Source organism: Fukomys damarensis, unplaced genomic scaffold, assembly GCF_012274545.1.
Source record: "Fukomys damarensis isolate Sample0158 unplaced genomic scaffold, DMR_v1.0_HiC HiC_scaffold_13, whole genome shotgun sequence".
NCBI classification, from domain to species: Eukaryota; Metazoa; Chordata; class Mammalia; order Rodentia; family Bathyergidae; genus Fukomys; species Fukomys damarensis.
This window is the reverse complement of record NW_022900925.1, coordinates 33,470,430-33,483,006: the sequence shown is the minus strand read 5'-3', so window position 1 is coordinate 33,483,006 and position 12,577 is coordinate 33,470,430. Positions and strand designations below refer to the sequence as shown.

At 49.7% G+C, this 12,577-nt stretch overlaps 1 protein-coding gene across 2 annotated transcripts in view; it reads left to right on the top strand.

Annotated features, from left to right (window-relative positions):
* Positions 1–5,630, top strand: part of Acsf2 (acyl-CoA synthetase family member 2) — a 25,219-nt gene extending 19,589 nt beyond the window's left edge. For both annotated transcript variants that reach the window (XM_033762988.1, XM_033762989.1), the window contains 6 exons: positions 1,605–1,712; positions 2,640–2,791; positions 4,416–4,557; positions 4,665–4,775; positions 4,864–4,932; positions 5,261–5,630. In XM_033762988.1, the coding sequence (XP_033618879.1) occupies positions 1,605–1,712; positions 2,640–2,791; positions 4,416–4,557; positions 4,665–4,775; positions 4,864–4,932; positions 5,261–5,311 (633 nt within the window). In that variant the 3' untranslated portion in view covers positions 5,312–5,630. The remainder of the gene's footprint in view (positions 1–1,604; positions 1,713–2,639; positions 2,792–4,415; positions 4,558–4,664; positions 4,776–4,863; positions 4,933–5,260) is intronic.
* Positions 5,631–12,577: the final 6,947 nt, after the last annotated feature.

Here is a 12,577-nt window from a genome sequence, read left to right as displayed (position 1 = left end):
CCCCCTCGCACCCAGAGGTGCATCCTGCCCTGATGGCGGGGGGGGGGCCTGGGCCCCCTGCCAGCCTTGCCTTGTGCTTCCTCCCCTGGGGTGCAGCCGCTTCTCAGCATTCTTCCTGGACTGTTTTTAGGGGGAGGGGGAAGAACGGGTATGGGAGCCCCGAGTTTGCCCCAGAGAGAGGGAGGCATTCCCAGAACTTATTTGTTTGCTTAAGTCTGAGTCTCCACACTTCCCCCGAACCCGCACTCGGTGGGGTGCCCTGGCCTGGAGGGAGGAAGCGAGGCTGGACAGCCGGATGCATCTCCTGCGGTTGGGCGCTTGTGTGGTGCTGTGTGGCCACTCTGGTGTCTGGCTCCCCCTTCTGGCTTCAGACTCCAGAGCCCACCCTAAGGAGACGGGAGCGCCTTCCCCAGCCTGGGCTTATTCATTTCTGACCCCTCTCCTCTCTAGGTGTGTGATTCTGTCCCCTGCACCCCACCGCACCCCCTTTTCCTAGGGTTGAAATGCAGAGATGGAGGGAGTGACCCACAAGATTGGCAAAACACACCTGGAGACCACAGGCCACTGACCAAGTCCAGCGGTACCACCGCCCTCCTGGATCTCCCCAGAATATCCCCATCCCCTCTTCACCCCTCGTGGTCAGGTCCCACCCCTGGGGGTCTCAGGGTGGCAGCCGAGTGGCGCCGAGGTGTACTTGGCAGAGGCCACACCTGGGCAGTGGCCCGGGGACTCTGAGGACGGGGAAAGCGGCCGGATCCAGGCTGCCAGGCCCTAGGTTATGGGCGGCCCCGCCCCAGGGGACCAGGTCCCTGTGCCCACTTGCCAGCCATGGAGTCCAGATTCCTGAGCACGGGGGACAACAGAGAGCAGGCAGGTCACAGCTCCGGCCCTAGGGTGAGCCCTGGGCCACCGGGAAAAGTGGGGAGGGTGATACAGGGAGACGGGGGAATTGGCAAAGATCTGTTGGAATCGGATGCCAGCCCCTGTGCCCACACCCTGCGCCCAGTTGGGGGTTCTTCCCCCTGCCCGCCTTGAGAGTGGGGTGTGCCTTGCCTCGGCGTTCCCTGGTGGTTTTAGGATGGCTTCGGTTTTTCTGTTGTTCACGATGTTCCAACCACTAAAAAAATGTCGGTGGGGGGGTGGATGCCACAGGCGGTTTAGATTCCTGCTCTGGCTGTATTTTTATTTCGATGGAAATAAATTTACAGGAACCTCTCCAGAGCTTGGGGGGCACCCAGCCCAAGGTCAGGCACTTGTCCTGGGTCGAAGCGGGGGTGTTGTGTCTGGGCCACTCCCAGCCCAGCTAAGGCAAGCTGGCTTTCCCATCAAATTTCTGGGGCCTTTGGCTTGGAAGGGAAGGAGAGAGGATGTTGTGACTTGAAATTGGGAAGGTGGAGCAGCTTGGGGGTGGGGGAGCACAGGAGCCACAGACAGACAGACATGTGGCTGTCCAGGGTCAGAATGGTTTCCCCGCTGTCAGCTTTATGACCCATCTGGGGCCCCTTGGTCAATCTAAGGGGGCGCTCTGCCCCCTGCCCCCTGCCACTCCTCCATCCCTCTGCAGCGCCCACACTACCCCCAGACACCCTTTCTGGGCTCTCTAGGTTGCTTATGGAACCACAGAGAACAGTCCCGTGACCTTCATGAACTTTCCTGAGGACAGCCTGGAGCAGAAGGCGGAAAGTGTGGGCAGGGTCATGCCGCACACGGAGGTGAGCCCAGACGGGGGGCATCTGCCGCTCGCTCTTAGAGATGCACACAGCCTGGAGATGCCAGGGCCCCGCCGCAGGGTTCCACTGGGGCTGGCCAGGCTCTGTCTGTCCTGCAGCTCAGGAGGGGAAGAGCTGGGACAGCGGCCCTGAGCGGCTGCCAGCTGAGCCTCTCCGCAGCTCCCTTCCTGTCTGAGGTGTGTTTTTGCCAAGCCCACTGTCTGTTTCAGGGCAGCCAGGGTAGCCTCAGAGAGGAGCCAGGGCACAGATTTTTCCTCCACAGCCCTTTCTTCCCCAAGGGCCCCTCCTCGCTCTGGCAGAGTTCTGCTTGGGCCTGGGCATAAACACTTATTTTCCTTCGGAGGTCCCATGTACCTCACCCTCAGGGCACATCCTGAAGTCCAACTTCTAGCCCAGACCCCTTTCGTGGTACTTTCTGCCAGGCGGCCCAAGTCCCCTTGCCCCCAGCCAGGTTGCCCACCCTTGGCTCTAACAGCCACCTCCTACCCTCCCTGGGATGCCCCCACCGGAAGGCAGGCAGGCTTAGGGTGCACCATTCCCCGGGTGCAGATGCTGAGGCAAAGAGTCTCAGCGCCCCTTGGCTCCGGGCTCTCAGACTCTGCCTCCTGTTCACATGGCCCCGCCATGCCCACCTTTTGGCTCCTCCATTTGTTGCTTAAGGAAAAAGAGAGGAGATGCCTTCCCCCGCGTGGTTTGTAACTCCGCAGCTGGCCTGGGCCTCCCTCTCGGTGACAGCTCCCTGCCACTGAGCCCTCAGCAGCCCCTGCCCCGGGGGCTCCGCTGGGCTTTCACGCCCAGCTCATCTGTGCCCACTGACGGGCCCATTCCCTTGCCTGGGTCCCGTGGGCAGAGCTGGGCGAAGCTCCCCCATTCCCCGGCGCTGCCCAGCCTGAAGCTGCCCTGTCCCAGGCCCAGATTGTGAGCGTGGAGACCAGGGAGCTGGCGGCGCTGAACACCCCCGGGGAGCTGTGCATCCGCGGCTACTGCATCATGCTGGGCTACTGGGGCGAGCCGCACAAGACCTTCGAGGCCGTCGGGCAGGACAAGTGGTACCGCACAGGGTGAGACGGGGCCAGGGCTCGCTGCTGGGGGGCGGCTCCCAGGCTGAGCTGAGCCTTCGACTAGCACAGGCGGGCGGGGTGCAGAGAGGGCCCCTCCCGTCCCAGGGACTTAATTTCCAAAAATGTGAACAGCGTGGGGAACCACACCAAGCAGTAAGGCATGATGTGAGGACAGGGCATCACCCCTGCACCCCAAGATCGGAGCCAGGGTCCGAGCTGTCATTGGCTCGCTCACCATTTTCCCATGTCGTCCTGGGTGCCAGAACTGTGCGCCCAGTGAGGAGCAAGATGAAGGAGCCTCTCTTACTTCCCCCACTGGTCTGGGAGAGGAAGACAGATAATTTCTTTTCTCCCTCCTCCTTTTTTTGAGGGGTGGGAGATGATTTGAGACTGGGTCTTACTATGCAGGCTAGGCTGTCCTTGAACTAGAGTCCTCCTGCCTCAGCCTTCCAAGTGATGGGATTATACATGTGAACTCCCACACCTGGAAGAAAGACAGATATTTTCAAATATCAAAAAATTAAAAGGAGCTGAGTGCGGTGGCACATGCCTATAATCCCAGCACTTGGGAGGCTGAGGCAAGAGGATTGCTGTGAGTTTGAGGCCAACCTGGGCTATATAGTGAGTTTAAGGCCAGCCTGGACTTCATAGCGAGACCCTGTCTCAAAATACAAAACAAAACAAAAAATTAAAAGCTGGGTGTAGTGGCACACATCTATAACCTCAGCACTCTGGGAGGCTGAGGCAGAAGGAATGCAAGTTGAAGCCTAGACTTAGAGACTTAACAAAACCCTATCTCAAAATAAAAAATAACAAGGGCTGGGGATATAGCTTACTATGAAGACTTTGGGTTCAATCCCTAGTTCTGAAAAAAAACAAAAAACAAAGACACTAAAGGGTATCATAGGAGAAAAAAAGTAGCTTTGGTATTGCAGGGCTGGGGAAATATTTCCTTAGACAGACTGGTCAGAGAAGGTATCTGGAAATATTTGAGCTAAAAGCTGATGATAAAAAAAGAAGCAGGCCAGCCAGGCATGGTGGTGCATGCCCGTAATCCCAGCACTTGGGAGGCTGAGGCAGGAGGATCACTGTGAGTTTGAGACTAGCCTGGGCTACATAGTGAGTCCCAGGTTAGTCTCGACTACATAGTGAGACCCTGTCTCAAAAAACCACCCCCCCTCAAAAGAGGCAGGCAAGGCAGCTGTCATCCCAGCACTTAGGAAGCAGAGGCAGGAAGATCACTGAGAGTTTGAAGCTAGCCTGGGCTCCACAGTGAGTTCAAGCCCATCCTGGATTACATGGTGAGATCCTGACTCAACAAACAGAAAAGAAGCCAGACAAGAAATAATATTATAGATACAGAAAGGAAGGGAAGGAGGCAGAGAGAGAGAGACAGAGGCAGAGAGAGAGAAACATGACGGGGATTGTACTGGCTTGTTTTTCTCTGCCTCCTCATCTGGACTGTAACTTATCTGGTCGTGTCTTGTTCCGCTGTGTATCCCAGAGCCTAGAGCGCAGGGAGACATGTCACAGGTGCTCAAAAATGTTAGCACAGTGGAGGAGGAAATGAACCAGCAGATAAAGCAGAGGCAAGAGAGAGGCCATTCCCTGGCTTTCCCTACAGAGACATCGCCACCATGGACGAGGAGGGCTTCTGCAGGATCGTGGGGCGCTCGAAGGACATGATCATCCGGGGCGGTGAGAATATCTACCCTGTGGAGCTGGAGGACTTCTTCCACTCGCACCCGCAGGTGCAGGAGGTGCAGGTGAGGCACTGGCCCGGCGGCCTGGGCGAGACCCCGAGGTAGGATGCTGCGCGTGGGCACTCGCGAGGAGACCTTAGTGTCGACGATGCCGGTCTTCGCCCCGGAAGGTGGTGGGAGTGAAGGACCAGAGGATGGGGGAGGAGATCTGTGCCTGCATCCGGCTGAAGAGCGGGGAGACCACCACGGAGGAGGAGCTCAAAGCTTTCTGCAAAGGAAAGGTGGGCGAGCGGCTCTCCCTGGGGGGCCTGCCGGGCCGCTTCCGCCTCTGACCTCGCATGGCTCCACACTTTACCCCTCTGCCCGCAGATCTCCCACTTCAAGATTCCCCGCTACATCGTGTTTGTCACTGACTACCCCCTCACCATCTCAGGAAAGGTGCGTAAGGGGCCCAGGGGCCCCGCCTCGGCCTAGCTCAACCATGAGCAGGAGACGCTGGCTGGGAATAGGGGCACCCGGTCACCTCATCCTGGTGTGTCCTGGATGTTTTGTTGTTTTGAGACAGGGTCCTGCTATGTAGCACAGGCTGGCCTTAGCCTCCCGATGGCTGGGGTTACAGACATGCACCACCATGGCTGGCCTACCCTGGAGTTTTTTTATCTTAGCACTAAAACCCTGAGAAATTCCCATCTCTGGACCCAGGCACACAGGGTTTGGGCACCCAGTGTGCTCGGCCCCGGCCTGACTGTCCTTGTCCTTCCTCTAGGTCCAGAAATTCAAGCTCCGAGAGCGGATGGAACAGCACCTGAAACTGTAAATCCGAGGTGGGGTCCAGCCGGGCCCACCTCGTCCCTCCCACGTCCCCGTGGTCTTGGTGACTGGGCACAGATCTCTGTGTGTGCCCGAGCTCCACTGGCATACTCTGTTGGCAGCTGGCAGGGTGGGGAGGGAAGACACCCACGGGACTGTGCCCCGAGTATTTTGCCTTGCATTAGCCACTTAATGTAACCCTTACCTCATCCATCGGAATTCCAACCTTTGTAGGCTTTCCTGAATTCTTTCTCCTACTGGTGCCAGATTAGTCCAGCAGGAAACATTCTTTTTTTTTTTTTTTTTTTAAGTAACAGCTTCAGTGGGATATAATTCACACACTATCCAATTTACCCAGTTTTAAACTTTGTGTTTTTAGAAGTTGTCTAGGCTGGCTTTGAACTGGAGATTCTCTTGCCTCAGCCTCCTGAGTAACTAGGGTTACAAGCATGCATCAGTGGCCCAGCTCAACTTTCCCATTTAAAGTGTCCTGGTTTTCCAGTGGTTTTTAGTTTATTAAAACCATAGCCTGAGGCCAGGGACTTAGCTCAGTGGTTTCTCTGCCTGCCTTACAAGCACAAGGTCCTGAGTTCAGTCCCTGGTACCTCCCCCCCCCCAAAAAAAAAAAAAGCAAAAAACCATAGCTAAAGCCAATTTCAAACATTTCCATCACTTCAAAAAGAAACCCTACACCCTTTAATTATCATCACCCTTCCTCCCCAATCAGCCTGATTTTTATTTTATTCTATTTTACTTTTTGATCATTAAACCTAGGGCTCCTCTACGGGGCAGGGCCAGATAAACCAGGCTGTACCTTGACTCAAGGAATAAAAACCAGCTGGCTTTCACGAGGTGTACGGGTCTTGTTACTCTGGGCCGACCTCTGAAATGACGAACTTTGCACAAGAGAAAGTAGATTTATGAGGCTCCTAAGCATGGCTGCAGCCGCCTAGTGGATTAAAGGAAATGTTTCCTGCACAACAGAGACTCTTGCCTTCAGACATGCAGTTAGTTTACTCTCTTCTTGTCTGAGTAACCTGGACACCAGGGCTGGCTAAATGTGCCACACTCCCCCCCAACCCCCCAGCACTCCCTACTGCCTGGAGCCCTGCAGCATGAATTGGCCATAACAAAATCGACACAGATCAACCAACAGAAGCTTTTTTTGATCACTTACATGTTTAGATTCACCAGGTTGGAGTATTCGGCGGCCTTCACAAAAACAAGATTCATAAACAGTCTCATACCGGCCGCCTGAGAACCGCCATCTCTTCTCTGGAGAAACTTCGTAAAAGGCTTCTGCTTCCTCCCCGAGGGTGGATTTGGGGGACACCTGTGGGCTGAAGCAGGGAGTGATTTAGGGTCAGGTCACAGTGACTGGAGGCAAATGAGTGATAAACCTCCCTGGCTCACGGGGTGCGTTTTGGAGCCAGGTGGCCGAAGTGTGAGCTGAGGTGGCGTTTTTGTTGGCACCTGATATCGAAAGCTCACCCAGTGCTGGGGGGGATTTAGCTTAGTGGTTCCACCGCCTGCCTCCCAAGTGCAAGGTCCCTAGTTCGATCCCCAGTACCAAAAAAAGAAGAAAACAACAAAAAAACTCACCCTGCCGGTACTGGCATAGGCCCACATGCGGTCCCTGAAGAGTGGCCTTCAGGTCCTTCAGCAACTGTTAGGTCAAAGATGCCAGCCCAGCAAAGCTAGGAGGGGACTAATAACATATTGCTCAGCGCACCAGCTCCCTTTAGTTGAGTGAGGTTTTACTGTGTCGGCCATGCTAGTGTCAAACATTCCTGCGTCATCGTCGGCAGCCCAAGTAGCTAAGACTGCGGGAATGTGCCACCGTGCGGCTTCAAAACTGGCAATTTAAAAAGTCCCCTGGTTGGGCGTGGTGCCGTGTGCCTGTAATCCCAGCATTTGAGAGGCTGAGGCAGGAGGATTCTGAGAGTTCAAGGCCAGCCTGAAGTACATAGTGAGAATTTGTCTTCAAACAAGTCACGTAAATGCAAGAAAATAAAAGCAAGCAAGGCAAGAGGGTTTGTCAGGTTTTCCCTTGGTTTCTGTTCCCACTTGGAAGAGATAAACTCTCCGCCTACCTGCAACCCTTACCGTTACCAGTTTTGATCCAAGCTGGTCCTTTTTCTATCTGGAAATCATAGGTCAGTAAATGAGATCAAGCCCTGGTCGAGCAGTGAAGCAGGCTTGATTCTTGGTGCCAGCCCCACTTCAAGGGTGGTGTAGCCAAAGTCACACAGCTGGGATTAGACGTGCCTGTCGTCCAGCTGCTTGAAGGCTGAGACGGGTTTGCCCTGCTCGTCAGTCTGCGTGCTGGGAGACGGGAACCTACACCCACAGCTGGTGTGTTGTCACAGATAAGCAGCTGGGGAGAGCAGGAGCCCAGGATTGATTTGGAGCCAGTCCTCCAAGGCTGGCTGTTGTGCCCACTCCCTCTGCAGCTGAAGGGCCCTGGACACCAGCCCGCCCATATGACCTGTGGGGCTCAGCCACCGAAGGGTATCTTGTATCCAGGGGTGACTGGGACAGAGCCTGACGCTTCTGGCCAGTTCCTCCTTCCCTCAAGATTGTTGTAGTTCAGCACATTCCGCAGTTATTCTTCAGAGTTGCAAGACAGAAAGGGGGTCTAGGGGACAGTGTGTGTGTGTGTGTGTGAGTTCCTGGGAACTGAACCCAGGGCCTTCACACTGAGCACACCTTGCCCCCCTACCTTTTTTTTTTTTTCGCTTTTTTGAGACAGGGCCTCACTATGTAGTTGAGACTGATCTGGAACTCACTAAGTAGCCCAGGCTGGTCTTGAACGCACAGCGATCCTCCTGCCTCAGCCTCCCGAGTGCTGGGATTACAGGTGTGCGTCAACACGCCTGGCTTGGCCCTTTTTATTTTTAATTTTGAGACAGGATCTTGCTATGTAGCCCAGACTGGCTTTGAACTTGCAATCTTCCTGCCTCAGCTTACCAGGTGCTGGCTTTACAGGTATGCACACCATGCCGGCTTACTCTCCTCTACTCTTTTTGAAATAGGGCCTTGTTGTGTAGTAGCCCAGACTGGCTTTAAACTTGGCGATCCTCCTGCATCAGCTTCCTGAGTAGCTGGGGTTACAGGCACGCACCACAGCTGGTGATTTTTCCACTTTGGGGGACCAAAGCTCTTCAGGGGCCACTTTCCTGCCCCGGCCCGCGGGGTCAGTAATTGGCAGAGCTCGAGAAGGGGAAGTACCTGGAAATGAGACAAGAGGGGCGCGGAAAGAAGGAGACCAAGCAAAGATTTGTCAAGGTCTCATTTATTTGCAGATACAGGCAGTTTATAAAGGCAAAAACCACAAAATTGTAAGAGGAAATAGCCATAAACTTTGGGAGGAGAATGTAACAATAGCATGACACAGTGTTACTAGGCAATGACTTAGATCACTTCTTTACGCAAACCCGTTGTCATGGGTAACGACGCGTCTGTGGCGGTGGGGTGATCAGCGGGTCAACATGGAGGCTGTTTGGTTTTTACTTAGGACAGGCTAGCAATTTAGTCTACCACATCTCCCCCTTTTCTATTATAAAAATTAAGGAAGAGATATATATCATGCAAGTCAATGAGGGGAGGCCGTGGAGAGGGGTGTCAGAGAGGCAGGTTGTAGAGGAAAAGATGGCCTTGACATCTCGACAGAAGCCCCTGTCTTAGGTTGAGCAGTCAAGCGTTGACTGTCTTACCCATCATTGGGGTGAACTGTAGCAAGAGAGGAGAAGTTTCTAGAAAACTTCAGGGACATTCCAAGGCCCCTCAGTAACTGTGACTGTAAGGACTTGGCAATATTCTCTTTTTGGACCTCTCAGATGTCAGGCTTATTTTCTGGTCTCCATAGATGTTCGGATCTACAAGTAATTTTCCTCCTGATCGGCCAGATCATGACGATGGTAATGGATTTGAATGGCCTTGGCTTGCATGGTATCTATCTGTTGTCTAATAAAGGCCGTAAGCCTCTTAAATATTAGAGGCCCAATGGTTAATAATATCAGGAGCCCTAATAGGGGCCCCAATAAAGGGAGGAGATAAGGCAGAAACCCATTGAGCCCAGTCCAGAGGGGGTTTCATTCCTTTCTGCGTTTTTCTAAATCTTCCTGTAAGGTTTTGATCTTATCCCTAACAATACCAGACTTATTTGCATAAAAACAACATTGTTCTTGAAGGGTGAGACAGATTTAGAGGAGACTTGGGAGTACATCGAATACCAAACAGAGCAAAAGGGAGAAGCGAGAAGCTCCACCCAACTTAATTCAGTCTCTAGGTTCAATTTAGTTAAAATCTCTTAGTGTTCTGTTAGCTCTTTCTATCTGTCCTGAACTTTGAGGTCTGTAAGCACAATGTAAATTTCATCTAATTCCAATGCTTAGGCTAATTAGTTTAGACTGAAGGCTGGGCCATTGTTTGACTTTTAAAGCAAAAAAGCCACAAACCTAAGAGGAGGGGACATGATAATATCATAACAATCTTATCTGACCTAAAACAAACATTAGGAAACTTCTACAGAGTCAGGACGTCATAAAACACCAGATGACTAAAAAAAACTCGAAGGTTGTTAAGTTTCAGAATCTTCAGAGTAGCACAAAATGTCTTAGCAAGATAAGAAGAAATAGGCATAAACATAAACTATCATGGGTAATAGTAACCTTGGCAATTATAAAGGCTGGGTAACAAAGATAAGGAACTACAGTCTTAGGAAACAGAAACTTAGTCACTAAAACAGAACAAGACTTTCTGGACCCTCATTGAAGCTCTCTTTTTATCTGAGCAAGGTAAATACCCAAGTTTTCGGAGGACCCTTCCTTAAGGGCCATGACTGCATGTAATGTTTTGCCCTGTATATCAACCTGATTTGAGATAACACAGTATTTATGATATTTCACATATTAGAGGCCCCATGCCAAAAACATTCAAACTAAGGCTAGTAACTTTGACATCTTACAATAAGCATATTCCTCCCAATGCAGCAGCAGGTTTCCAAATGTTGGTTTGAGGAAAACGTGAATCTGTTTTCCAAAGTCCTGCAGATAAGCTTAAGTTTGTGAAATTTCAAAATGACCAATCCCATAAATCCTCATTCTGGATAAAGAAGGGAAACTTTGCTTTTGGGAATGAGATTTCTGCTTGTGCATGGAGACACATCCTGGAGTTTTCTCTGCTGTTTCAGTGTTGGGGTCCCAATCTGGTCTCCTCAGTGGAAACCCAGCGTTAAGCTGTTCAGGGATAGTGGTGGGTCTATAAATGTACCTATAACCATAAGTAGGTGGAGCAGAAGAGAAGGGAGAATACCTGGACCAAAAGGTTATTATCATAATATACTGGAAAACCTGCATGGTCAAACAATATGAATATATTTTGTATACCAGAAAAGTGGCAATAATAATGAATTCTTATGTCCTGTAATGTAGCTTTGTATCAACAGGATCTTCCCCCCCGCTTTTTTTTTAACAGAAAATAGTATATTTTGACGATAACCATCAAAACATGTTACAATAACATATTTATAATTCAGACCTTTGATGATAACCAATATAGACATTTTTAACAACATATTTAATAAGGCATATCTTTTTATAAGACTATGAAAATTATTTTGCTGGCTCCCATTAGTGAACAAAGATCAGAATAAATTCTGAGTAGCTGCTTCTGTATTTACCAACAGGAGCGTATCCAAACTTAAAGGTTATATTTAATTATCTTTTAAGTTTTTTATTTGATCCTATAAAGCCAGATTGTAGAAATCAACAATCTATTTGTATTTGACGTCATTTTGATCAAGAACATACAAACATCTTTGAACATTTAAGATAGACAAACATATAAGACAATTTTAACAAGTACACTCAGATGGTTTTGGCCAATTGAATTATAAAATCTTTTGTTATGACTAGTCAAAATTTTTGCAGGTCAAAATTAACAGAGATCTCTTGTAGAATTAGGGTTAAAGGAATGAATGCTCTTCTTGACTATAAATGTAAACCTTTTATAACAAACTTGAAACCAACAAGCAAATATAAATAAATGATTTCTATATACCTTCTCTACATATTTAGGCCTTCTGGTCTTGTATATCTTTTTTTTTTACCTGTTTTTTAACAAGATGAATATATAAAAACCTTTCATGTCAAAAGAATAACTTTTATAGCTTTCCTAATGTTTTTCTGTCTCATTTATTATAAACCTTCTATAATAAACTTCATTTTAAAGAATCCTTTTTTTTTTTTTTTTGCTCTCAGATTGTTACACTTTAAATTTGACTGGCTGCCAATAGAACAGTATTAACCTTGAGTTTTTATCAACAAAGTACAGAAAAGAGCAAGTTAACCTTATAATCACAATTTAAGAATTTGCAATGCACAAGAAATGTTTAAAGCACACCAGTTAAACTTAATTCAAATTGAAACAAAGATACATTTATCAAATAGTTAAAATTTATAACTTGATTTCTCTTGTAAAATCTCTTTCACAGATAGTCATATAAGAGGTTAGTATATTCCCTCCCTGAGGCCCCTTCCAAAGACAAACTAGGGAGTAACCCAGGGGATCTCACCATTTAGACAGAGGATTTTATCCATTCATTTTCTTTCTGTCCCATTACCGGTGAGCTGGCCTCTGCGTCCTAGAAAGGGAACCCAGGAAATCCTGGGGGCGCGCCTTTTCCCTTCCAAGGAGGCAGACAGTCGCTTGCTCCGGTGGGAGTCGGATTGACACAGGGAGGGAAGCTTTCCATGAGAGAATTTAACCCCGTAAACATCCTCTTGCTCAGGGGGAAAAAACAATTTTAAAGTTAATGAGAAAACAGTCCAATGGGGTATTTTTGGAGCTTGATCCTCCCATCTTGTTCCTAGGAATGAATGTAAGGTTAACACTCAACAGACAGGACACAGACAAGACACATAGGCGCCACAAAAGAAAAAGAACTTAGATTCTACCCGGAAATCCTTGTCAGGGGATCATTAAAACAATCTTTGACTCTGTTCCAACGTTTTTCATTAACAACTCCTTCAAGGGGAAACCAAGGACAGGTTTCTTCCACAAACTTGAAGAACTTGATTAGATCCTTTTTCTTAACCCGAACTCCCCGCGCCCTGAGGGCGGACTTTAAGTCCTGAACAAAAACTTCATGTTTACTAACCTGTTGTCCCATCGTTTGTGCTGCTCACTTACCTCGCAGGTCGCTTTCTCAGATGGGTGGGTCTGAGCGGACTTGCTATGCACAGTCGCTTTCTCAGACACGCAGGTCTGA